At 37.1% G+C, this 26,417-nt stretch overlaps 2 protein-coding genes across 2 annotated transcripts in view; one reads left to right on the top strand and one right to left on the bottom strand.

Annotated features, from left to right (window-relative positions):
• kifap3b (kinesin-associated protein 3b) overlaps positions 1 to 6,923 on the top strand; it is a 28,332-nt gene extending 21,409 nt beyond the window's left edge. Inside the window, exon 20 of the mRNA XM_039676427.2 lies at positions 5,592 to 6,923. Within this exon, the coding sequence (XP_039532361.2) occupies positions 5,592 to 5,676 (85 nt within the window). The 3' untranslated portion in view covers positions 5,677 to 6,923. The remainder of the gene's footprint in view (positions 1 to 5,591) is intronic.
• Positions 6,924 to 26,009, bottom strand: niban1b (niban apoptosis regulator 1b). Its single transcript, XM_039676426.2, has 14 exons — positions 25,815 to 26,009; positions 19,014 to 19,144; positions 18,739 to 18,867; positions 18,534 to 18,648; positions 18,006 to 18,170; positions 16,145 to 16,260; positions 13,593 to 13,697; positions 13,136 to 13,298; positions 11,648 to 11,835; positions 11,289 to 11,435; positions 10,925 to 11,035; positions 10,699 to 10,806; positions 8,436 to 8,547; positions 6,924 to 8,347 (listed from the first exon to the last, which is right to left on the bottom strand). The coding sequence occupies exons 1-14, from the start codon at positions 25,867 to 25,869 to the stop codon at positions 7,428 to 7,430; spliced, it is 2,565 nt and encodes an 854-aa protein (XP_039532360.2). The 5' UTR covers positions 25,870 to 26,009; the 3' UTR covers positions 6,924 to 7,427.
• Positions 26,010 to 26,417: the final 408 nt, after the last annotated feature.

Here is a 26,417-nt window from a genome sequence, read left to right on the forward strand (position 1 = left end):
GTGGTAATAACAAGCGATTTTTATTTGTCATTACTCTATGCCCCATATACTAGCATTATACTAGCGTTATAGGCTAAACTGTTTTTAGAGATAAAACTATTTACATTCGGCAATCATGAAAACAAATCTCTGATAACGGTTGGCTAGGTAACAATGTGTAATTAGACTAAAGGTTCATTTTGCGCCGGAGTTGTCCTTTAAGTAACCTAGTCTATTTAAGCTAATAGGATGTCAATCACTGTGATCATTGCGAGGACACTCGTGCGTAAGATTTGACGTCATCCATAGCAACGAAGACTCACTCTTAGTTTAGGAGTTGTCATTTTTCCTTACTAAGAGTAGGTCTGAAAGGCGTTGCCAATACCTTTTAAGAGAAGACTCCTAGCTAAAATATTTTTGTGCGATTTAGGAGTACTCCTAGTTGTAAGATAAAATTCTTTGTGAATACGGCCCCAGATCTTCTCCGGGATTGGAAATCAATTTAAATATGTAGGACTGGCAATTAATTAAATGTATTGTAATGCAGTTCACTTCATTTATTAATTTAACGTAAAAGAAAAAATCAAAACCATATACATGATATACCAATCAATGAAAAGAATAAAAACATATGTATTTGCTAAGAAATGCCAATGAGTGACACATTATGGGATCCCTTGTTGAGTTAAAAGTAGTTTGGAGTACATTAGTTAATTTTTTAATTAATCCTTAAATTGACAGCACCAATAATTAATGTTTTTGCCCCCCAAAAAAAAACGGACAAAAAAGAATAGTGCTAAAGAAGTACATTGCAAAATCTTTGGGCTATGGTTTGCTGGGCACAAAAACACGAACATGTTGTGTAGTGAGGGCAAGTGATGGTCCCTTTAACAAACTGGTCACAGACCATCAGGTCATTGTTGTTGATGATACTTTTGAGTAAACCAGTTTAATTTTGTGGTCTTCAGAGAACAGTATTTTTAAAAAATCTAATTTTTGGCTTTTGTAAGTTGTTTAATCATTTGAAGTACAGCTGTTCAACAAAGCACCAAGTAATATTAATATTTCTCGCTGTCAGTTGAACTCTATGGCCCGAAAATAAACATGCCTTTTTAGTCCCATGCAGCCAAATATATTGTCCACATTCCTCGGCAAACGCACACACACACATATGCGTACAGATGAAATAACATTTCACATCTCCAACCACTCCAGTGGTCACATTGAATCTCAGGCTGCCAAACAGCTGATCTGTGAGGAAATGGATCCGCCACTCGTACTTGAGATGCAGATATAGTGTATACTTACTCTTGTAGTCTAAACTTGCTCTGATAGTGCGTACTTGATACGATCTGGACGTGTTTAATGTGCGCTGTGTGCTTTGTATGCAGAATGCTCTGTTTGTTTTGGCTGGGTGGGGATTTAGACACTTTGCGGACTGACGGCTGTGGCGCTGAGTGCCGCCGCGCTGTCATGTGGGTGAGGAGGATAGAGGCGGGGATCCAGATGGAGGGGCAAGTTCTCCAGCGGCTCTTTGTAAAATGATACATTTCAAATATACACCGAGGGGTGGGGGGCAACATTAGGGTCCTGGGATGAATGGTTTAATTTGAGTGGGCAGCTCTGAGTGACAGAGGTTACCATAATAATCAAATAGAGTCTCCGTCTTTACTTAAGATGCTTGTGAAAAGATGTGTGTGAACGCAGGCCCAATTGGAGCGGTTTGACTTCACGTGCCAACCTGAAACATGTATTTGAGTCGCTCCACTCTGTATGGTTGTGTGGTTCTAAAATAGTACAGCGGTATCAAAAATGTACAGTCACATTGAATCAATTTGACAGTTTAATTCTTTAATTTATGTATGAATGAAATCCAGATGGTTTGCTTAACTATAGTCATTTGTATTGTTCATACTGTATGGCAGAATTTAATAACTATCAGCAAAATATATTTTTGCATAAAAATGAATGAAAAGATCACCAGACGACAATAGTAAAACATTTCGATACAAATACGATCAAAAGTTTGGGGTAAGATAAATACTTTTTTTTTAAATTAATACTTTTATTCAGCAAGGATGCATTAAATTTAATCCAAATTGAAAACTGTTTTAACATTGATAAAAATAAGAAATGTTTCTTGAGCAGCAAATCAACATATTAAAATGATTTCTGAAGGGTTATGTGACACTGAAGACTGGAGTAATGATACTGAAAATTCAGCTTTGATCACAGGTACTGTAAAACATGTATTTCAAATTGTAAAAATATTTCACAAAATTACCGTTTTTACTGTTTTTGATTTAAAAAATGCAGTCTTGGTGAGCATCAGACTTCTTTTAAAAACCATAAAGTTCTACCAAACCTATAAGCATCAAAGCCAGTGGTTGCATTTCAAGTGCAGTTTTGGAGAAATAACCAATATATTCTCCCAGAAAATAAATTAACTGATTTAAAGGAACAAAGATGTAAACCTTGAATGCAATTTGTTGCTTTCGATAAAAATAAAAAAGAATACAAATGTATATGTATGCATATTTAATGTAATGTGTATGGATATACACTTTTTGTATATGTAAACCGGATATGAATGAATGAATGAATGAAAAGTTTTTATTTCGAACATGTAGAAAAAAAAACAAACAAACAATACATAAAACAAACAAATTTTTAACTTATACATGTCCGAAAAGGAGTAGGAAGAAACATAAGCTTATTCAATCCTACCCCATCTTCAACTAATTATAACTAATTCATGTAAAACATATACATAAAATACAATGCTTTTTTGCGCATTGCACATGAAAGAGAAACAAATGAGTAAAAGATCGCAATATATGACCGTTTTGAATAATCATACAGCAAGCACTGCAATATTATTGTATTGTGTTCTACATACCAATATGATTATCACCAGAGCCCTGTTGATTCCCACAGACAGAATCAAGCTAAAACTGGTCACTCTGAGCATGAGCGGGACACACTGTCTGCAGATGTTAAACCAGTTCTGTGTGCGTGTCTTTTGTGAGCACACATCAGACTGACAAATCCGCCTTTATTCAAGCAGCGTGGCGCTGCGTGTCCCTAAAGCCTTGGGGAGCTTGGACGAGAAGGCAGGAGGAAAATAGAAAACAGGGATGTGGAGACGCAATCAGGCAAAGGAAGCGGGAAAAAAAAAGGGGTGCTGTTCATTTGACACAGGCAAGGTAGGGGCACGTAACTGGAGACGTGACAGGAACACAAGATCAAAGCGCGGACTGGAGAACAACTTGGGGAAAAAAGGAGGAGTAACGTCCTTTTATAAAAGAGCCGAGGCCCGTTTCCTGTGCAAACACACTCCTCTGAGCAATGAAACAATGTCTGGTTAAAAGGGCCTTTTTTACTGGCACCTTTGGCCGTTTCCCCCATGAACGTCAGGGCCGACCTGGCTCCCTATGAGCTGTCAATCCAACCCCCACTCAGCTTTTACGGCCCTGTTTTGAAGCCCCGTGCAGGAAGAGGTGACAGGCTGCCTCATAATTGGTCAGGAATGTGCTCGCTACGGCTCATAGGCTGGGTCGGTCGCAGGAATTGAGATGAATCGTCAAATGAAATACTTTTCTTATCGGAGTTTGTTCATCATAGCGTCATTTTTGGGCATTAACATCTCCCCATAATTAATGACGTGATATCAAGTTGAAGCACAAAAGTAACACTGACAACTCGTAGCTATAAATCATCCCAGGCCCTGAAGAACTTGCTTCAAGTGAGGAGGTAAAATTTGGTGTCGGAGTCAGAGCACCTACGGGTGGCGTCGATCCGTGCATGAATCCCTCTTACCCGCTGTTCAAATTCAGCCTGACAGATCTGGCAGGCCAATAGGAAAAAGACATATTTTATACAGCAGAGTGTGTGAGAGTCGGGGTGCTAAGGGGAGCTAGCTGTATTTGATTACTGGAGGTCATATGAGGCTAAAAACAACACAATGTAATAAGGACACAGAGGGGCAAAGCAAACAGCTCATAATTTAAAGGCCGTAGACCTGAAGCTGTTGGTTTAAAGGGAAGCAGACAGAGCCAATGGCCAATTTGTTTCTAGAACCGCAGCACTTTCCTGGCTCTGTTCGTCCTGAATGAGTGTAAAAACCTTGTCGAGGTACAAAATGGACAAGAATGTGTCACACCTCTGCTGTTTGACTCCCCTTTACACCCAAATCACTCAAAAATGAAACATCATGTCTTAGTTGCTATGTTTTAACAAAACCACGCTCGTCAGATTTACTCGTTTTAGCCTATTTACACTTAAATATATTGTACAAGCAAATCATTTTGTAACCTGATACTGTACATATCATAGACTGTAATGTATGCTGCCAATGGGCAATAGTATAGTATGTATAGGCTCATATACTGTAGTGTAGTAGGTATGGCTTACATTGGCATGCAGAGCTCGTTGAATTGAAATCTTGGCATTTGGCAGTCTTACATGGGACAATATGCGTCCCATATTTTGTTACGGATCTTGGACAGCATATTTTTAGTGCATCCATGTATTATATTTTCTTTGTACACTTTTCATTTAGCGTAATTATTACAATTAATCAATGTTGGTGGTTATAAGTTTATGAAATGTATCCAGTCTTTTGGACCACCACCAAAATGGATATTTTTTTTTACACTTATTTTTAGTAACATCTATATATGTAAGAATTTACATTTCATTAAGGATTAAACTTCTTCTTCTTTTTTTTTTTTTTTTTTACCAAAAATATAAGAATATTTTTTCAGGAATAATCATTTGTACTGCTGAAATTGTAAAGGATAAATAAATTATTCCGCTATTATTTCATTAACACATTTTACTTCAAGGTCTCAAAAGTCATTCTTGGAATTTAAAAGCCAGTTACATAAATATTTTCATAGAAATTGTGTGTCTGTGTGCGTGTAAAATATATACAATATTAGGATAATTTTAATAACTTCAGTTTAAATTTACAACAACTTTCAAGCTTAATGAATTAAATGTGTAGTATCGGCACAGCACTGACACGAATACAGAATCTACATTAATCTAACAAATTGATCTACACGCATCTGATACCGTCTCTCCCAATGATAAAATGTGACCCTGGACTACAAAAGCAGTCACATGGGTCGATTTTTTTTTTTTTTTTTTTTTTTTTTTAAATGAGATGTAATAATCTGAAATTCCAGAATCTCTATTGATGTATGGTTGGTTAGGATAGGACAATATTTGGCCAAGATACAACTATTTAAAGATCTGGAATCTGTTGAGGGTGCAAAAAAATCGAAAATTGAGAAAATCGCCTTTAAAGTTGTCCATTTATGTTCGCGATTGTGCTGCATTCACTCACAGAAATAAATGTTTTATATATTTATGGTAGGAAATTTACAAAATATCTTCATAGAACATGATCTTTACTTAATGTCCTAATGATTTTTGGCATAAAAGAAAAATCAATAATTTTGACCCATACAATGTATTGTTGGCTAATGCCACAAATAACTGTGACTGGTTTTGTGATCCAGGGTCACATATGTATGGAAGAAGGCCATCTAGTGACTCTTAGAGGCAACATTTTAACGGTAACATGATCAAATCTCTTTCCTCAGTAATGGAGCTGAAGGACGTCCTGCCACTGCCTACGGCTTTCGTCCTGATGAGCCGTTCTTCCACGGGTACGGATCCAGCAGATAGAGCCGCTGCGTGACAGTTCACTACAAGACCATTTTTATCTCCTTGACAACTCGAACGCTGTGAACCAACCAGTCTCTTCCACAAAATGTAAGCCCACCCTTGGATTTAAAGGCAGATTTAATAGCGAGACCCAGTAAAACGTTTGGTGATGCTTCATAATAACTTTAAATTATTGGTTAAGCAAATCAAAAGTTCACGTACATCATATGTTATATATTTTATATTCATGTTTAGTTATAAATTGATTTGTTTTTTTACTTTTTGAATGTACACAAATCTGCTAAGCATTATTACATTATGTATAATGCTTTGCATTATCTTATACAATATATTAGTTTTATTTATGAAAGATATTATAAAGCGCTGTAGTTCAGTGCGTCTCATCTTTAAAGAGACACACACATACAGGTGAAGTATAATGTGCTGCATGCTCCACATAGCACCAATGAAACAACTGACTCACTAATCAGTTACATTTAGCTTCAGAATAATCTTTATTTATTTATAATTTTTTAGTTAAAAAGCTTTGATAAAAAAGCTTTAGTTTTGTAATTTTTAGAGAGTGCACTTTAAGTTTATTCACTGAACTGGATTAAATGTTGTCATCTTCATATTAACTAAATAATAATCAGCTAAAATGTTATTCATTGAGTATTTTATCCTGACATGTTATGAAAATTAACATTCGGCCAATAAAATGGATTATTATATAGCCAGTTCTCATTAATCCGATGACCATAAACTGCATTTACAGCTTCATAAATATGTAGCTTTACTCACTTTATATGAAATATCTTGCACTACTTATGTATAATAAAACTATACGCTATGTCTGTCAGATTGCATATACAAGTAGACGTTAATAGTCAATATTTATTAACTGCCTAAACATGTTTATTTTTATTTGATTTAACCTTTGAAATCCAGGATTCATTGCTGTGAAAATCATTTGAATAGGTGCTAAATGCTGCCTCTGTTACAATTTTATGTATGCTAATTGTTTTTACTTCATTATTATATGTTTCTGATTGAGATGTAGCATGTCTGTTCATTTTTAAGGGTTATTTTAGAGTACTGTACTTTAATTTATCACAATGAATTCAGGACCGCTCTGTATTTCCAGACACAAAACGTGCCTCCTAACATCTTGGCCTTTGCTGCTATAATGATCCTGTGAGTTTGACAAATTAATGTGAATTGTCCTTAACTGCAAACAGAAGAAAATAAAACAATGCACTGATAAACCGTCTGTTTTGTGGAAATTTATTTAACAGACTATCTGTGATAATCATATGTACAAAGGTACTGTCTAATTTTCAGAAAGTCTACTACAGCATGGTACAAAACAATTGTTTAGTGATCAGCATGATCCTGTTATTTAATATAAAGAATGACATGTCTGTACAAGCCAGCATAGCACACGAATAAATTAGTCCACTAAAAAAAAATTTGTGTACCATCTTAAAAGCTTTTGTCATTTAATTTGAATAGCCTCGCATTGTTTTAAAAAAACAAACAAAAATGTTCCAACATTAAATGTAATTATTCAACATTATATAAAAACTGCAGGTACAAACACCCACCGTTTTTTGTTAACATGATACAAGTGTTTTAAGTATTTTACAAAAAGTCACTTTAAATGTTAATATTTAGATTCATAATAAAAAAATGATATGGAAACACTGTAGTTGGTTTTATTAGCAGAGCTAAAAAGAACTTGTATAGTTGCATAACTTTTCATCCAAACATTTTTAAGGCTGGTTTTCATCACAAGGTCTTATTATGTCCTCTACCTCGATGACCTCCATGATGAGATTTCTGATAGCGTCCACACTGTCACCAGTCTCCTCTGGTGAATCTGTGCTCTCGATGCCGCTGTGGTTCTCCAGCTCTGATGTTAAAGCAACAGCGCCCCCTCCCGGACCATCAGGAACAGAGTCAAGAGCAGAAGCATCCACTGCAGGACTATTACTATTCTCATCGCTAGATGGCGCTGCCTCGCACATCTTGTTCTCTACACCGTGCTCATCAGAAACACTGGCGTCCACATCAGTGCCTTCAACACATACAACTGGGAGAACTTCTGCATTGGCCGTCAGTCTAGGATCAGGTTGGACAGTATGGTCACGTTCCTCTTTGATTTCTGACTGTGGAGTACTTGCATCTTTACTCTCCTCTTCTGCCTCCACAGTTAGGGTTTCACAGGCATCAGCAAGAGGAACAGGTGGTTGGTCTGAACTAACAGATGTAACATCATCCTCCATCACTTTGGAACGTGTCTCTGGTTGCGGAGAAGATGAATCCTCTGCACATACGATGGTTTCGGGTTTGGCCTTTGTGACCTCTAGAATGGGAGATGGAACATCTGGCTGGCTTTCAGCGTCATTCAACGGTGATGTAGGGTCCACAGCTTCTGGAGAAGACACTGTAATCTTCACTGTAGGAATGACTGAAGTCTCAAGTGTCTGGGGGGTGTCTCCACTGACGGCTTCTCCTGATGGGGAGGAGATCTTCTGCGCTGCCTGTTTAAAGGCCAGCACTTGGGGTGGACTGGAAGGGGCAGAGAGGGGCGGTGTGCGGCTGTCAGCCAGGCTGCTTTGACTAACACACTGCAGGTCAGTACTGTCCGCAAACAGGTTGTTCTTCTTCAGACTGGCCGCCTCCTTCACCACTGTACAGCAAACATATGGACCAATAAGTTTTTTTGAAGTCACTAATATGTCTCTAGACACCCAAAACAAGCAACCAAAACATTTTACCTTTGTTAACTTCATTATTCAAAAGGTTGAGTAGTATGTTCTCGTAGATATTCTCCACTTGAACAAAGTTTGTGTAATCTGCAAAGATGAACTGTTCAAATTTCTGAAGCTCCTGCCAAAACGAGAAAAAAATTCAGTCAACAATTCAAACAAAAGCAGCTGTATTTGAGTCGATTCTGAATACATTGCCCTAAATTAATGACTCTGAACCTTTTTTTAGTGAATCAAACGCAGCCGGTGTAGTCTGATTCCCAAATGAATCACTCTAGTTAGTTGGTTCTTTTCAGAGAGTCAAATACAATGTAACCGGTTATATCCATTACATTGTTACACCAGTAGGTGGCTAAAGTACGGAGGCGTATTGCATTCACTTGAAGAAAAAAAATCTACCCTGTTTTTCTGAATTAATGAGTTAATTTTTCATGAGAAAAAAAATTGCTCTGTTTTTCTGAATTAATGAGTTAATTTTTCATGAGAAATTTTTTTTTGCTCTGTTTTTCTGAATTAATGAGTTAATTTTTCATGAGAAAAAAAGTTTTTCTCTGTTTTTCTGAATTAATGAGTTAATTTTTCATGAGAAAATATTTTTTTCTCTGTTTTTCTGAATTAATGAGTTAATTTTTCGTGAGAAAAAAAGTTTTTGCTCTGTTTTTTCTGAATTAACTCGTTAATTCAGAAAAACAGAGCAAAAAAAAAAATCCATTAAAAATTAACTCATTAATTCAGAAAAACAGAGCAAAATTTTTTTTCTCATGAAAAATTAACTCATTAATTCAGAAAAACAGAGCAAACATTTTTTTCTCATGAAAAATTAACTCGTTAATTCAGAAAAACAGAGCAAAAAAAAATTTTCTCATGAAAAATTAACTCATTAATTCAGAAAAACAGAGCAAAAAAAAATTTCTCATGAAAAATTAACTCGTTAATTCAGAAAAACAGAGCAAATTTTTTTTTTCTCATGAAAAATTAACTCGTTAATTCAGAAAAACAGAGTAGATTTTTTTTCTTCAAGTGAATGCAATACGCCTCCGTACTACGGTGACTGTTAAAGTTGGCATGAAATCAAATTTGACAAATCTTCTTTTTATATGTAATATTGCAGTGTTTATTATAGATGATTTATCCGTGCACTTCATTATTTTTTTAAAATTCATGTACCCTTGAAATCTTTAATCTAATACAATACCCTTCCCTCCCCCTTTGAAACGACCTCTCTCTCTTTTGGTCACGTGGAATGGCAAAAGGGTGCGGCCAGATCCGATGAAGGTGCGGCTATCGGTGCACCACCTCTCAGAGAATCGCATTCAAATTGTTTGCAACGCCCAACCTCCAACGATCCAATCAATTCCCAAAGGATGAAATCAAGCCCTGCCCTACATTTTTTCTAATTTTAGAAGCCGTTTCACTTGGATATACGTCACGACAAGGAAAAAATGACAATCTCAACTTCCGTTTCACGCCGACTTTAAACACTGTGTTTGTCAATCATCCATTCAAGAGATTCGTTCAAACACGCTGATTCAACGAGCGAGTCATTGAATCATTCATTTAAACCAATTTTTCTTCATTCAATTCATTCAAATTGATTCAAATAGACTGCAACAATTAACATTTTGTCTGAACCTCTTGTAAATTATGTTATTTTGTTTAGTTGTCAGAATAGTGGGAGAATCATGATCTCCATTTGAATGGTTCTAAATGTATCCAGAATTGAGCAGCTCTAAAGTAGTTCTAAAAAAAAGAATAGCAGAGTCCAACGGCCCAGAGAAACGATATCATCAGAATCATATTTTTTCAGCTGATGAACGATAAAAACATTGACAGCTAATCAGAATCCAGCAGATGAACGAAATGAACGAATTGACTCGGAAAAAGATTGGTTCATTTTGATGAGTTTGAACAAGAGTGCATCACAGAACAGAGCAAGGCGAGCATTTGAGCTTATAAAACTTAAACTTTGTTGTTTTTTTTTTTTTTAAATGAGCGATCGTTTTGCTTGATAAGACCCTTATTTATCGTCTGGAATCGTTTAAAGGCCTTTGAACAGTTTGCAGTGTGCACTGAAACTGTCTTTTGGACCTTGAACCGTTTGGTGGCCATTATATGGAGGAAAATTCTGGAATTTTTTCCTCAAAAACCTTAATTTCTTTTCGACTGAAGAAAGAAAGACATGGACATCTTGGATGACATGGGGGTGAGTAAATTATCAGCAAAAGTTTTTTTTAAAAGTGAACTACTCCTTTAAGAGCTGAATAGTGCGTACCGTTTTGCAGCCGGGGGCCAGGTTTCTCCTGATGGCTGGCAGGGTGATGTCAACCAAGGCGTCCTGGAATATCTTCTTCCTTACTGTGCTGCTGTCATAGTCAAATTGCTAAAGGCAAAAGCAAAAGTTTCCATAATGATTGTCAAGTTCAGTGTAGTTATTCTACTAAGAAGTTGTACTGCTGCCGTCCACATGTATACACTTTGTTAATGTGGGCAAAGCCTACCTTGAGAACGCGTAGCTTTGCTTTCTCCATGACTGAGGCCTGTTTGTCAGGTTTATCCTTTAAGGCAGCCTGAAGCAGGAGCTCAAAAGTGTACACTGCATTCTCCATCAACTAAAAAAGGAGTGGAACAAAACAACAGCCACGCCACACTTAATTTATATAACATTGACCTGTAGGGGGAACCAACGTTCAGGACAAGATTAGACAATGCTCTCTATTGAATTCATTTTTGGAGCAGCGTCTATATGACGCATATGATTCCAGTAGTTTATATCCACTACTGAGGTCTAAAAAAAGAGAAGTTGTATGCAATTATACTTGAGTCAGAAGGCTATTACACCCAGCCAAGAGCAAGGAAACACACCTGCTGCATTTGATTCTGGGTGCAGTGGACTACTCGAGTCGAGTTGGAGAACTTGAAGCGGTTTCGGAGTTCCTGGAGCTGTTCTTTCAGGACATTCACGTGCTGGTAACAGTCCTCAATCCGGTCACGACCCGCCTGTTGCAGAGCCTTCAAAAGGACAGGCATGACTTATGAGAACTTCAGATCCCAGCGTGACCTAATCACGTCAGCTTTGCTGTCTAACGCTCGACTTTCCTCTTTGTGGAAAAACTGACCTGATTTGCTTCAAGTGTTTGAAAAGTTTGAAATCAGCAGATAAATATTCATTTTCAGATCTTGCCATATTACCACATATTTCTAAATGTTGTGCACTCTCTTACAGTCTGAAGTTCCTCTGTGACTCCCCCCTGGGGGAAATCCTTGCAGACTCGGGTCAGCTCGTCCTCCAACAGCAGCCTCACCGCCTGGAAGCCTGCGCTGACCGGACCCATCAGCTCCTCCAGGATAGAGGTCAGGTATGGGGCCACGCTCTCTGAACTGTATTTCATGGCTGGTTCTGATGCTAAAGCTTAACACAAACCGAAATGAAGTCAAAAGTGTGCCGTGCAACGTTAAGATTTGGTATGCCTCGCTTGACTACATTACATGCATGAAAAGGTTCAGATATATGGTAATATTTAGTTTTGTGTAACCTGATTGTCTTAACATAATATAAGTCAATACTCTGGTTGAAAGTGGTCATATGTTTACGCATTCACTGGTTGCTATTAAACAAGATTTTATTATTGTGGTCTGGGGCACTTGCACAGCTATAAAATTGTATGACTAAATAAAAAAGGCTGAATCTTTAAAGCATGTAATGAGAATTACAGTCATAGCTGATGTACAATTCTACACACAGAATTGTAATGTAGTTTCCAATTATTATTTAGCTTGAAACATTATTTATGACAGCAAAAAAGGAGAAAATGATTCACTAACTTTACTAAATATTAAATAAACTATATTATTCCACCTATGGTGTGAAATACAATGGGTTAGTATGATATTTGTGTGAGTGTTATGATATGAAGGAAAATATTTTTTCAAAAATGCAACATTATTCTATACTGAATACCATTCAAAGTTTTTCAAAACAGTAAAATAATCACAGAAACACTATAATAACTGAATTTTCTTATATTTTAAATGGTCATTTATTCCTGTGATCATGGCGAAGCTGTATTTTCAGCATCATTACTCCAGTCTACAGTCACATGATCCTTCAGAAATCATTATAATATGCTAATTTGCTGCTCATGAAACATTTCCGATTATTATAAATATTAAAAACAGTTGTGCTGCTTAACATTTTTGTGGAAACCGTGATGCATTTTTTTCAGGATCATTTTGATAAATAGAAAATTCAAAAGAACAGCATTTATTTGAAATATACTTTTCTTGTCTATTATATACTTTACTGTCACTTCTGATCAATATAATGCCTCCTTGCTGAATAAAAGTATACTTTAAAAAAGTATACGAAGAGTTCAGATGCAAAAGCCTCTAAATGCCATTTGAAATTTTCTTCTTTAATGATGATTTTTATCAAGCTTGTATATTTAAGTTCAGTAATTTCACTTAAATGGCAATGATAATTACCTATTAATTGTTATTTAAGTGAAATTACTGAACTTAAATATACAAGTTTGATAAAAAATCATCATTAAAGAAGAAAATTTCAAATGGCATTTAGAGGCTTTTGCATCTGAACTCTTCATACATAAAACTGCCCTCAATTTTGAATGGTAGTGTAAATGAACACAAAATAGAAGGGAAATGAACACTGTATGTAGGGCAAATACGCAGTATAGACTGTCTGTCCATACCTTGCAATTTAGTTTCCAGGAATGTTTGTGAGTTGATGATCTGGTCCATGTCTGAGCGGATGAGCGCCTCCTGCTGTTTGGTGGCATCTCTGCACTCATTTTTCAAACTCTCCAATCCTTCTCGCAGTTGTTCATGCACAAGCTCATAGGTCGCTTCCACTGTCTGAGAGAGAAAAAAAATCAAAAACATCCTAAATGTGGACACCATAATCCCAACTTCATCCTGAACATAGAGCTGCCTTTGTCTATAAGTTGACTAATGGCAAAAAGTCCTTAGCAGTGACCTCAGAATTATGTTTCATGGTATAAAATTGTTTTGGATGGTGTGGAGGCCAGAAAAACAATGGATTTATATATCCAGAATGGACCAGCCAAAATGTTGCCTGACTGTGACATTCACCACATAGCGTGTCAAAGTTCTAAGAATAGCTGTGAGGAGCAGGCTGATCTCACTGACCGCAAACCACACCCTCTTCCTCTCTGCCTTCTTTCCTTTCAGCTTGGGCAGCAGCTCCGTCTGCAGTGAGGGCAGCAGCTCCTCCATCACAAGGTTAGCCAGCACCTGTAGGCAGGCAGAGAAGCCCATGGGGTTGTAATGATACCGGACTGAGTCACAGACACAAAATATTCATAAGGCACCACCTCATGGAGAATCACTGGGTTGTTGTAATGTCACAGCAATGAATCAGACTGAATCACCACACAGACGTGGCAGTCCGACTTGGATACGGAGTTGTATTGATCAGGCAAATAAAATCGTCTATCAATATGTCACTAAATATGCATTTAAAATAATTACATACCTTTTGGATTTTGATTGGTTATTCTACAATCAAACTTTTTGTATAATTACATTATTTAATCAACTGTAGCCACAGAAAACTGGATTTTTATATAAAATAATCACTAACGGTCGCCAAGGCTGCATTTATTTGATCAACAATACAGATAAATCATTCTAATATGCTGCCTTTAATGCTCAAGAAGCTTATTTCTTATTATTATCAACAGTTGCGGTGATTAATGTTTTTTTTTTTGCATTCTTTGATAATACGAAAGTTCAAAAGAATTGATTTGAAATATAAACCTTTCTATAACATTATGGGCCCTATTTTAACGAACTCAGCGCATGATCTAAAGCGCACGGCGTAAATTTTATGCTAGTTTAACGACGGGAGTGGCGGCAGACAGTGGCTCAGTGGTCGATGTTGTCTACAAACCGGAAGGTTGGTGGTTCAATCCCCGGTTCCACCTGACCAAGTGTCGAGGTGTCCATGAGCAAGACACCTAACCCCCACGGCTCCCGACGAGCTGACACCGCCGTCTGTGTATGAATGAGTGAGTGAATGGGTGAATGTGAGGCAATATGTAAAGTGCTTTGGTGGCCATTGGGTCTGTGATAAATGCAGTCCATCCATTTACAAAAAATGGCCGGCACATGGTCTATTGTCTCTATTCTCTTAATGAGTAACGCTCATGCCTTGGTGGATTGTTATTAACATGACAAAATTTGAAAGAGGAAAAACTGAACAGGTCTCCAGAGAGCAAACAGATCTGCTTGTGCGTGAGGTTAACGTGCGCGAGCAGACCATCCATGGGACAAGCCAGATTCCACCATATATTTATGTAAAATAGTAATAATAATAATCTTTTACATTGTAATCCTTTTAATTTTAATATTTGGCATGTTTATGTGGTGCTTCGCATCCCTGTGTATGTAATAAGCAGAGTGTACCTAGGTGCACATTACTAACGCGCTCTTTAAATAACAAAACAAATGTTGTGTCATTGACTTTAGACCTGGTTTCAGTTGGTCAATGGCACAGTCTATTTCAGTCGCCTCAAAATAGCAAAGCCTCAACACACTCTTTTTCACACTACTGTACGTTTCCATGGGCGCAAAAATGGGTGCAAATGAATTTGCTATTTAAACAACGTGGCGCATGACGTGAAAATGATAACGGCTTCGGGCTGAAACTAGCAAAAAACACTTATAAATGCCTTAATGTTTCCTGGCTGAATACAAGTAGCCTATTGTAATCTTACTGAACTTACTGAACCATACGATATACTGCAAGGTATAGTGTAGTATCATAATTTAGTTAGCAACATGTCATTTGTTTATTTATGTAGATGAACAAAAAAAAACATTGTGTTGGTCCTGATCACCTTTTGGATTTGTTTTGTGATAGTGACGGATAGTTAAAATCGCCTATTTTCATGTCTGCTTTCAGTTCCCTTACACAACAACACCTTGTTCACCAAATTAGGGTCTCGAATGGGACCCAACAATAGTTAGAGGAAGGCAGAGGTGTTTCCTTAAGTGGCTACAGGACATCCTGTAAAAGACCCCATTTGTGATCTCAAGATTTCATAACAACAGGAGATTACAAGAGGAATTTTGGCATGAGGAACAACATATCAATATTTTGTTGTGCCTCCTTAGGCAGATATCACTATTCGATTAATTCTAAACACGTCCAGTACATCTCTGCTATAAACGTGAATGATGCAGAACTTCAAATCATGTGACGTATTGAGAAGAGGTATTATTTGTAAGCAATAAATATAATCTGGGCTATGAGCCTCTAAAAAGGGACATGGTGTCGTAAAAAAAAAATTGAGATAGGAGGAAAAATGTATTTAATGCTATTGTATTGGCTTGCAAAATATTTGCATTCGCCTCAGAGAGTTTGCATTTGCACACAAAGATTTTTTGGGGGAACACAGAAGTTCTGAGAGCCAACACAGTTTTCTAGCGAACACAAATGTTTCAGTCAAGCATGAAATGATAGTCCAATGATTCACAAATGGGATGTTAACAGCATGACACACTCTTAAATCCCTGACCATTCGCTCTGTCCACACTCAGACTCCACCAGTCTGCTGACCACACTATATCATCCACAGTCAGACTGTTTGTTCATCTTTAAAAAAGAAGCATGACTCATCTGATTCATTCAAAAGAAGTGGACTCTGCTTGTGAGTAATATAGACCAGAATGCCCACCTCACAATCATGGCCTGTCAGCATATCCCATGATTCATAGTGACCCTTCTCCTGCCTGTAGAAGTGAATAGCCTTCAGGAAACCCTGCACTTCATATGCCATACTCTTCAGATAATCTGCAGATAATAGAGAGAGGAGAATAGTTCTGTCAGAAGAATTAATTGTGTAATTACAGGATCATGTGAGCGCTACTCGGAAACTTCTCTTTTTTTGGTTTATGAAAAAAAAAGGACACATAAATTGCTTGGAATCAGCAAGTGTGATGAAAGGCTATGATGAAAAGAGAAAGCTGAGAAACCGTACTGTTAAATAAGGGATAAAAAATCTCACTTTCACTTCTGCAATACCACTAACACAACTACATTTTACGTTTAGTTTAAAAGTAGCCTACCTTCAAAAAAATACATTCATAAGTACAATTTTTCGAAACGCGTCAAAACTTTTAATGACACTGTATTGTGCACTTATATGAGGTAATAATAACAACACACTCACCTTAAACACATAAGAAGCATTGGGAAGACGATTCGTTTTAGTGAGTCGGTTCATTTGGATTGTTAATGTAAATGAAACAACTCACTGATTTGAGCTTCAGTCCCTGTCCATTCTTAAAATTCTTTATTCTTTCTTCATTGCTTAATAAATAAATAAATAGTTTTAAATTATATAAATTGTTAATAACATATTTTAAAAGATATTGTCCTCTTAAATTCTTATAGTCTATCTGGCTAGAAGTATATACGTAGCTAGTAAACTAACACTTTACCTTATAAGTTCACTTATATGACAGTTCACAGTTGCAATACAATTTCTAAACTAGCTGTGTATTCGAAGTTTACCACTGTTACACTTAAAGAACGCTGAAGTATACTTTTATAACCTAAAAGAAGTTTTAAAATAGTACACTTACAAATATACTATAATACATCGATTTTAATATACTTACTACATAAAGTATGCTTGGAAAATATGATTGACCTGCTTAAGTTTAGTTTATAAAATTAAATTTAGGTGTGCTTCTTTTTGTAAGGGTGGTGTGAATCTAGTTCAACTACTTTACATTATGAGTATAGCTAGCTTGGCAAGTTACAGATTTGATGTAGATTCCCCAACACTAATAATAAGCAATTCAATATTTAATTTGTGCTGCTTGCTAACTAAATGCATCATCCCTATCATTATTATTTTCTATAATACAGTTCTGGGATTTGACCCTTAACTCTTTGGTCTCGTCCTACAGCATTTATACCACAAACATGAATGATACCTCAATTCCTGAAGCTTATTTCGAAGTCTTTTCTAATCTGACTTTCAGCTAACAATAGCAGACAACAACAACAAAAATGTTGTTTAATGTTAAAATAGTGTTAACAACAGTATGATTTTACTCCGTGTAGGCGGTTAACTCTCCTTCCGCCTAATATTTAAAGCATTAAGGTGTGAAGAGCCTTTTTCAGTTGTGTGACGAAGGAGAAATTTATTGCACAAAGCTCCGTGCTCTGCAGACGCAGTGTAACCGCTAAGCAACAAGTACGCAGGAAGAGAGCTTTGCAATTCTGAATATTATTAGTGTATCACCATGACCACCAAAGAAAAACAGTAGTAAACTCATGAGAGAGCAGAGCAGCTTGAGGTATCCTCTGATCAGCCTCATTACTGTAATATGGCATGTGTTTATGGTTGAGTTGGGTGGGTGTACAGAGAATTAGTCAGACCAAATTCAAGAAGTGAGTAAATAGAAGTTCTGTAGGAATTAAATATTTCCCAGTGGGTATAAGTCATGAATTAGTTCAATCAGACTCCAAACACACAACGCAAAACAAAAGTGCCCTCTGAGACTGAGGTAGTGCTGATCTGTTACCTTGGTTCTGATGACGAATGCAGTCGTTCAGGATCGAGACAAACCGGGCCCGCTTCTCCTCCTGCTGGAAACAGAAGAACGAGTCCCGTCTGTAAGGCAGTCTCAGGTACACAGGAAGAGGACCGGGAACCGCCACCACAGGAACGGAGGGCTCTTCCTTAGAACCTGAACAACAAACAAAGGCTGCATCCAAAATCGCATACTTCCCTACTATATATTAGGCCAAAAACAGTATGTGACAAAAGAGTGTCCAAATTCAGAGTATACATAAAAGAGTAGGCAAAAAGTACCCGGATGAACTAAATCTTCCGAAGTGTGCATACAATGGACACTTTACGATCCCATGAGGCCACGGGAGAGGATTTGTGAATGCCAGTGAAGTGACGCAACTTACGCAGGTCACATGATAATGACAACATGGCAAATTTAGCATGTAATTTATACCACACACACTCAGAACAAACTTTCAAAATAAGGACTCCGCCAAACACTCATTCCAATCAGGAAGTAAACTAGAGAAACACTCACCATTAATGTCGGGAAAGGCCTTGTCTACGACAGCAGTGTATTTTTCCTCTGAGGTCAATACAGCGCCTCCTGTTGGCAGGAGTTTGTGGCGTGCCGGAGTTCCCTTTGTATACGACTGGATGCATATAATATAACAGAATCATGAGCATGTTCTATCAAAAAAGCAGCTTTTACATGGCGATGATGAAAGATAACATTTACAGACCTCCTGGCTATCATGTAGCTCTAGGCTATAGTCAGCACGGACCACGACAAATCTCTCTTTCCACTTTCTGTTGTCATCAAAGTAAAGCATGCTGTCCTTGTACAGGACTTCTGAAGCCTGCAGGGGCTCCTTGAAGTGAAACGTATTAGAATCAGTCAGAGTAAGACTCTGAATCATGAATCGGATAACACTGAGTCACTGACATCATACGTGATAGCACAAATTAAATCACAACATCTATTGATGTTGTCATGATAAGATAGTAATGTTCTCACCTTCTGTTTGAGGAGCTGGGCCTGTCCTACTCTGTGCTGCTCCACCTCATCCTTCAGATGGCAAAAGAAGGCAACACAGCTTTGCCTTCTGTAATGTGGACTGAAGTTCTTCAGCTCAGCCTCTGTCCGGCCTACACACATATGAAAGATTAGATTACCCTTGTGAAAAACAAGTGCCTTTAACTTTATTGAACGCGCACATGTAGCGTACTTCAAATATGTAGGCTACATGCAGATGATCCAATATTAAAGAAATAAAAGGCCTTAAAAGCCCTTAGTACACTTTCATGCCTATTTCTTAAAGAGTCCCTGTGGTGAAAATCTATGTGGTGTTTTTTAATAAGCTTTAAGACAAACCAAATGCAATTTCATAAGTCATAGAGTGCCGAAGTTATCACGTCACTTTGTAGGCCAAAACCCGGAAGCGAGTTAGCATTTTAGCACTCCCGGTTCCCTCGCTCTAAAGTCTATGGGATTTTTGAATGAGTTTTTGCTAAATAGCCTGAAATAAGGTCTGTGGTGAACACAAATATTTTCTCGTTTTGATCTATGACATAAAACACACCAGTTATAACCTTCAAAAGGTATAAATTTTGGATTAACTTGCAAAGAATATCTTGATAGACAAAACGTGTAAGGGTCTATGGGGAAAATGCATAGCTTTTCGATCGAGGGAACCCATGCGACGCTAACTTCCGAGTTGTCCTACAAAGTGACATCATCACTTCGGCTCACTATTGCGGAGTCTGATGCAATTTAGAAAATTACAGAACTACTGACTTGTGGTCCATTTATAGTTTAAAAAGCCATATATTTTTGAATCAGAGACTGATTCAGAAGAAGAAAAGGAAAAGGGAAGAGCTAATTATCCAGGCTAATGTAATTTTGTGTTAAAATGACTAGAGGCCCACAGAGAAGTAAATGAATAGTTGAAATTTTTGTTTGTTTTCGCTTGATAAACTTAGGATTGAGCCACTGTAGTCACTTGGACTATTTTAACAATGTCTTTAATAACTTTTCGGGAAACAGGTTTCAACGCCTATGGAGGAGTGAACCAGCTCTCAGATTTCATCAAAAATATCTTAATTTCTGTTCCGAAGATGAACGAAGGTCTTATGAGGTTGGAACAACATGAGGGTGAGTAAAAACGTTTTGGGTGAACTATCCCTTTAACTAGCTAAACTGAATAAAGTGAGTTGAAGAACAGACAGCTGCATGACGAGAGCCGGGAGATGAGATAGTGGTTTCCTGTGACACACAAACACTTGTGCTATAAGAGCATGACCGTTGTAACTCCTGGACAACTCAGCTAATTGAAACATGGAAGCTATAAAACAACACACCTCTCAAACATGTCCCATTGACCATTCAGTTCTAATAGTGCTGCAACAATGCACTTAGCATTTTTATATTGTACCACACTGTCCAAATTCACTAAATCTTACAGGCTTGAAACATGAAGAGGTACAAGAGAGCAAAAGTGCATGAGGACAAATCTACTACACATCCCAAGTCCTTACAGAAAACATCAACCTCTGCAGCTTTTTGAATACACATGTTTATGTTTGTCCTCGGCATTCATCTGACTGCTAGTGGACTGAGATTTCAAACAGCTTGTGATGATGGAATCAAATTGGTGCAATTAAATATAATCTAATGTAATTGCAGGATGCATTGATGCAGATACATCCTCAACTATCAGTTGTCAGGAAACAGAGAATAGGCTGAAATAGTATTGAGGCTTATATCTGAAAGGTTTGGGGTCGGTAATATTTTTAAATATTTTTCAAAGTCTCGCCAAGGTTGCATTTATTTGAGCAACAATACAGTAAAAACAGTAATATTGCAAAATAATATTCCAAATTAAAATAGCTGTTTTCTATTTGAATTCATTTTAAAATGTAATTTATTTTTGTGATGGTAAAGCTGAATTTTCAGCATCATTACTCCAGTTTTCAGTGTGATCCTGACAATACTATGCTGATTTGCTGCTCAAAACAAAAACAATTCGTATTATTAATGCTGAAAGTTCATATTTTTGTGGAAATAACATTAGGATACGGATTTTTATGATTGTTTGATTAATAAAAAGCTAAACAGAATGGCATTTATTTTAAAATATAAATCTTTTGTAACATTATAAATGTCTTATAACTGACTAATTTAATGACCTTGCTGAATAAAAATATTAATTTCTGACCCCAAACTATCTATTTCTTAATGTTAAGGTTAAAACAGACAGACAAGGGTCAGTGTTAAACAGAATTTGAAATTGTATTGTGTCCAATGATGAGTAAAACAGATATGTGGGTCTCCCTGGGCAATTCATAAAAACAGAGTGTTTTCTCAACTGTTTTGCAGATAGCAGAATGGCGCACATCTGTACAATAACTTTGGTCTTAAACTCCCCTTCATCTCCCCACACACAATCAGGGTTTTAAATAGCCCCCATCTCCAGTTTCTCCCCAATCATGATATCCTGACAGAGGATGGTGTCTGGGACTTCAGTTTTGTTGTTTTATATGTCCCTTATCCTTCGCCCTACATATGTGTGTTCCTTTGATGCAGGAAAGAGCAGGAAGAAAGAAAAGCAAGTGTAACCCACCCTTATGTCAACTCTCTTTTGGACAACAAAACCTTTGATCTAAAACAACATATCAAACACACAATCATGCGACCTAAAGCTTAATGAGAGAAACTCATTGCATTGACACTGCTTTTGCTTGCACAATTCTTTACTAAGTCGAAACGTAAAATAAAGAATCTTTCGTAATCGTATTTGTTATTTGTGAAGTGAAGTCATTTCCTGCAAACACGTTAACTTCTAACTAACTTCCGAGGCAGCTGTGAATTCAAGCGAAAGGTTTCACCTCAGACGAGGCCAATGATTTACCATCTGAAACTGAAAAAGAAAAGAATAATGATTTCCATTCTCTATATCTACAGATGTCACAGTGGGACTGGAAAAAAGTTTTTCTTTATGGACATATTTCAGAATGTGCTGCATTTCACAGCCGACAGCCTGAAATGCATGCAGCTAATATAACATTTATGTATAGCAGAACAACCAAAACATAAAAATGACAGAAAGATGCGGAATTTATAAGCAAACTGAGTATTTGCTTTCAACTATACTGCTTTCTCGGTGCAACATTTTTCAGGACCAGTTTCTCAGTTGAAAATATAGCTTCAAATAAGTACCTGAAATGTCTTAAGTTTAAAGGTGTTCACTTTATTTGGATTCGTCTCTTTAACACATTCAGTTGACTATAAGTCATAGACATATACACTAGACCTCACCTAGGGGTTCTAAGCATGCGTCAAAACCGCCGCCATCTTGGAACAGGGGTCTTGTCATAGGAAGTAGCTAGGTAACGCTGCTATCTCTGCCTTTACTTCGAATTCATTAATGGTGGCGGACTTTTGTGCAGCATATGAAGTTCACGGATGAAATCTGAACTAGGAAGAATGTTTAAAAAAAAAAAAAAAAATTTTTTCTTTCTGGAATCAATGATAAATACATGTCTGACTGTTGGAACAAACCAAAAAAACAAGAAAAATCGCATTCATGATGATTTATGGTGATTTTATTTGCGTTAGACCTGTGTCTACTACATTGACGCTGATGCATTAAAGTGGAGGGGCTCCCCTGTTTCAAGATGGCGGCTCTATTGACGCATTCGTTCTAATGAACTGCCGTATCCAAGGTGAGGTCTAGTGTATATGTCTATGACTATAAGTAACGTTGCACCTACAGATCTACTAACTCTCACTAGTATGTTAGTAGAGTACTAGTAGATAGGGTTAGGGATAGAATATGTTGACATACTTGCAAAATTACTTATAGTCAGTAGAATGTCTGTTGAAGGAGCATCACAATAAGAGTTGGAAGATATTAAGCAGACAGTCTACTAATACTCTAATGACAGTTAGTTAACATAGTTGCAAAATAGTTTGACAAAATAGGAATTCCTGCATAGTGTGCCTTTAACTCCCATTATTAGCCAAAACAATAAGGTGATGAGATTGAGATACAAACCTTTAACATTACTGTCAGTTCAGAATAAGACATGGTAAGGTGACACATATATCAATTTTGTTTTACTGTGAATGTCAGTGTGTGACTAGAATCATGAATCTGTGAGGGTGTTGGTCAGAGGATTTGAGCTGCTCTCCTCTGGAGGTTTGGGACGTAGTCCCGGAATGAAGCTCTCTCATTCCTCCCATTAAAATCAAACTGATTCACTGACTGATACTCCTCCCAACAGCAGAAACACACCCAGCGACACGTGTTTTTCAAAACCTCTTAACATCTTGTCCAAGTTTGTTTCTGTTTCTGCATATTTGAATGATACCTCAATACATTTGTCTAGTGTGCAGGGGTGTGGTGTTATGTTTCTAAGCGATTACATTTATTTTTGTCACCTGTGTGGCAGACTATTAAAAATCTTGAGCCAGAATGCCATAAAGAACCGATAACCAATAACCACCCAGAAAAGCCTAGCAATCAGGCCCTATAATACCCTGAATACCATAAAAAACACAAAACCATAGGATTAAGCAGCCACGCCACCTTACAGAGGATAAGCGGTTTAGGAGATTGATTTGATGGATAGATGGATAGATCCAAGCAATGCCCTAGTTAACACCCTGAACACCCTAAAACTACATGTAAATTCCTAGCAACCATCTAGTGATGCGCTAGTAATCACCCGAAACCACCAAGCAACAGCATAGCAATATTGAATAACCAGAACACCTTGCAACACTCACTGTAACCACATAGTAACACTTTGAAAATGATTACTGTATGCATGCATTAAATGCTAAAAAGTACAGTTAGAGTGTTGTATTCTGTCATTTCTTGGGTATTTATTGGGTAACACTTTACAATAAAGGTTAGTTATCTCCATTAGTTAACATGAACTAACAATGAAATGTACTTAAAAATTCAATACTTTGTAATACATTATTAAAATCAAAAGTTGTATCTGTTAATATCATTTAATGGACCTTAAATAACATTAATTGACTACTTTTAACAAAGGTCAGTAAATACAATGCATTGGCCATTGTTAATGCTAGTTAATGCATTAACTAGCGTTGACTAATGGGAATTTGTTGTAAAATGTTTGCTAAACAAAACATGATCATACATTTTTGGCTTTCGCAGTTGTGCTAAGCAGCAACATATGGGTCATTTTACAGCATATGAAGGAGAATCCAGAGCACTTCAGGCTAAATCAATCCAAGCTAGTGCCAAAAACCCATGACATCATTTAGGAGTTTAGTGGAGGAGGGAGTGGTGAATAGCGCATCATAATCAAGGACATATTCTGTGCAGCTTTTATATGCTGGTGTTGTTTGATTTTTACCATCTGTTACGTCAGCCAACACCCCTATACTGTTTTATGCCTATTCCTTATGTTTCCATCCACATGAAGTATGTTTAATGGCAAGTAATTAACTGTTATTGGACAGAAAACAAAATGTAATCAAACATGCAGCGTTCTAACGACAGCACAAACCCTGAAGTCCTCATTTAACCTGTGTGTGTGTATACATTGGACAGCACTGAGTAAATACATGCCAAAGCCCAAAAAGGGAACATGGCAAATAACTTGAGTTTTGGGAGCACAAGCGCACTATTCACTCCAAGACTGAAGTTCTTTCTGTTTCAGTTTATAGACTCCTATTCTGCTAATAGTTCACCAGCTGAACCACACAAACTTGATGTCACTATGTCTGGCATAATAAATAGTGTCATTCTGATTTGATAATACTACAATCTGTCCTGTATCCTGAATAGCATTGCGACATTATAATTTCTATAATGTGCGTTTTATTAAATTACACTTTTCTTATAAACTGAAGTTCACTTACGTGCAGAAATTAGGCAAAACAACAGTTTTATTCAGCATAAGTCACCAAACAAATGGGGGTAAATATTTTGTTGAAAAGACTGAACAATAAAGAGAAGTGAATGTTGGAATGAGTTTCCACTCTGGTCAAACACTTCCTGCTCACTGCTGGCCAGATGAAATAAGAGCAAAACAATCCCCATTATGCAGAAACAGCTGTGCTCCCCATCAGGGGAAGGAAACCCATTCTCTGCAGTATATGCGCTCAGAATGTGTGACATTCCTGTGAAATCACATCAGTGCATTCACAAAGGCAGTATCACTGATTTAGAGAGTGCTGCAAAAGAGATGTGCATGCATATTTGATGCAAAATGAATTGTGGTAATATTTTACATTACACTCTCCATTAAATACTTTATATTAGGTTCTGGTCTATCCAGAACAACAGCACTCTTGCTCACTGACGGTTCATAACTTGGTATTTATATAAATTCACAGCAACCTAATCTATAAGGATGATGAAACTGGGCTATTGCATGACATTGAGCTGTGGGGTAACTGATCATAGGTGGGGACGGGTGTGGTGGGCGTGTGGTATAGGCTAGGTTTGGGTATGCCCTACATGAAACTGATGAGATTTCCTGTTCTAGGCTGCCTGTCAAATGCATGTCTGATGTGTTTAAGTAAAGTTAAGGTTATTCTTGGATTTCAATTGCCTACAATAACTAACATAATGATATAATGGTTTAGTAATAAGACGCTGAATTTTACTTTAAAGCAAAATGAAACACGGATAAATAAAGTGTAGCTTGTATGTACACGAGAAAAAGTTCCATTCAATAATGATCATTAATCTTAACGTTGTACATAAGAGAGCTAAACCCGTTATGTAGACTTTTTTTTTGTTGAGTATAGGCTACCAAATGAAAATCCGTTTACCTCGTATGTAGCTTATTTTACTCTCGTCCAACAGACTGGATGAGGATGCTCCCATGGTTCAGCGTGGCTTGTCCCGGTCCGAGCGGAAGCTTTTTCCCGTTAGTCCGATTGTTCAAAAGCGTAGTGGCTATTTTGACAGTCAGATATTGACGAGCGCAAATAAACTGTGACTCAAGCATCTCAAACTTCCTCAAACTGCAGCGCCGCCCGCTTATATCCTCTCTGCTCTGTCAACATTCGAGCAATATTTTTCTCATTTTTATAGGACGTTTGTTTAACGTTAGACTGTTTTGTTTGTGTATTAATCTATTCACAAATCATTTTAATGTAGCCTATCTCCAAAACCTCTTTGTATTTACCCCAGAAGTCATTTTGTAAAAACTTAACGTTACAGATCAATTGATTAACGGTATTTGGCAGCATATGGCATAAAAAACGGTTTCATTTGAATAGCATTAAAATACGTAGCCTACATCGTAGTTTATATTTATTTTAATCAGCTTCGATTATCCTGAGACCGTTTTAAGTAAAACGAAAAAAAAAAAAAAACCGTTCGCGGCGCGAATCAAAAAAGCAGAGCAAAATGTGCACTAATGAGTTTCA

This window comes from Pimephales promelas, chromosome 5, assembly GCF_988280905.1.
Source record: "Pimephales promelas chromosome 5, fPimPro1.hap1.1, whole genome shotgun sequence".
NCBI classification, from domain to species: domain Eukaryota; kingdom Metazoa; phylum Chordata; class Actinopteri; order Cypriniformes; family Leuciscidae; genus Pimephales; species Pimephales promelas.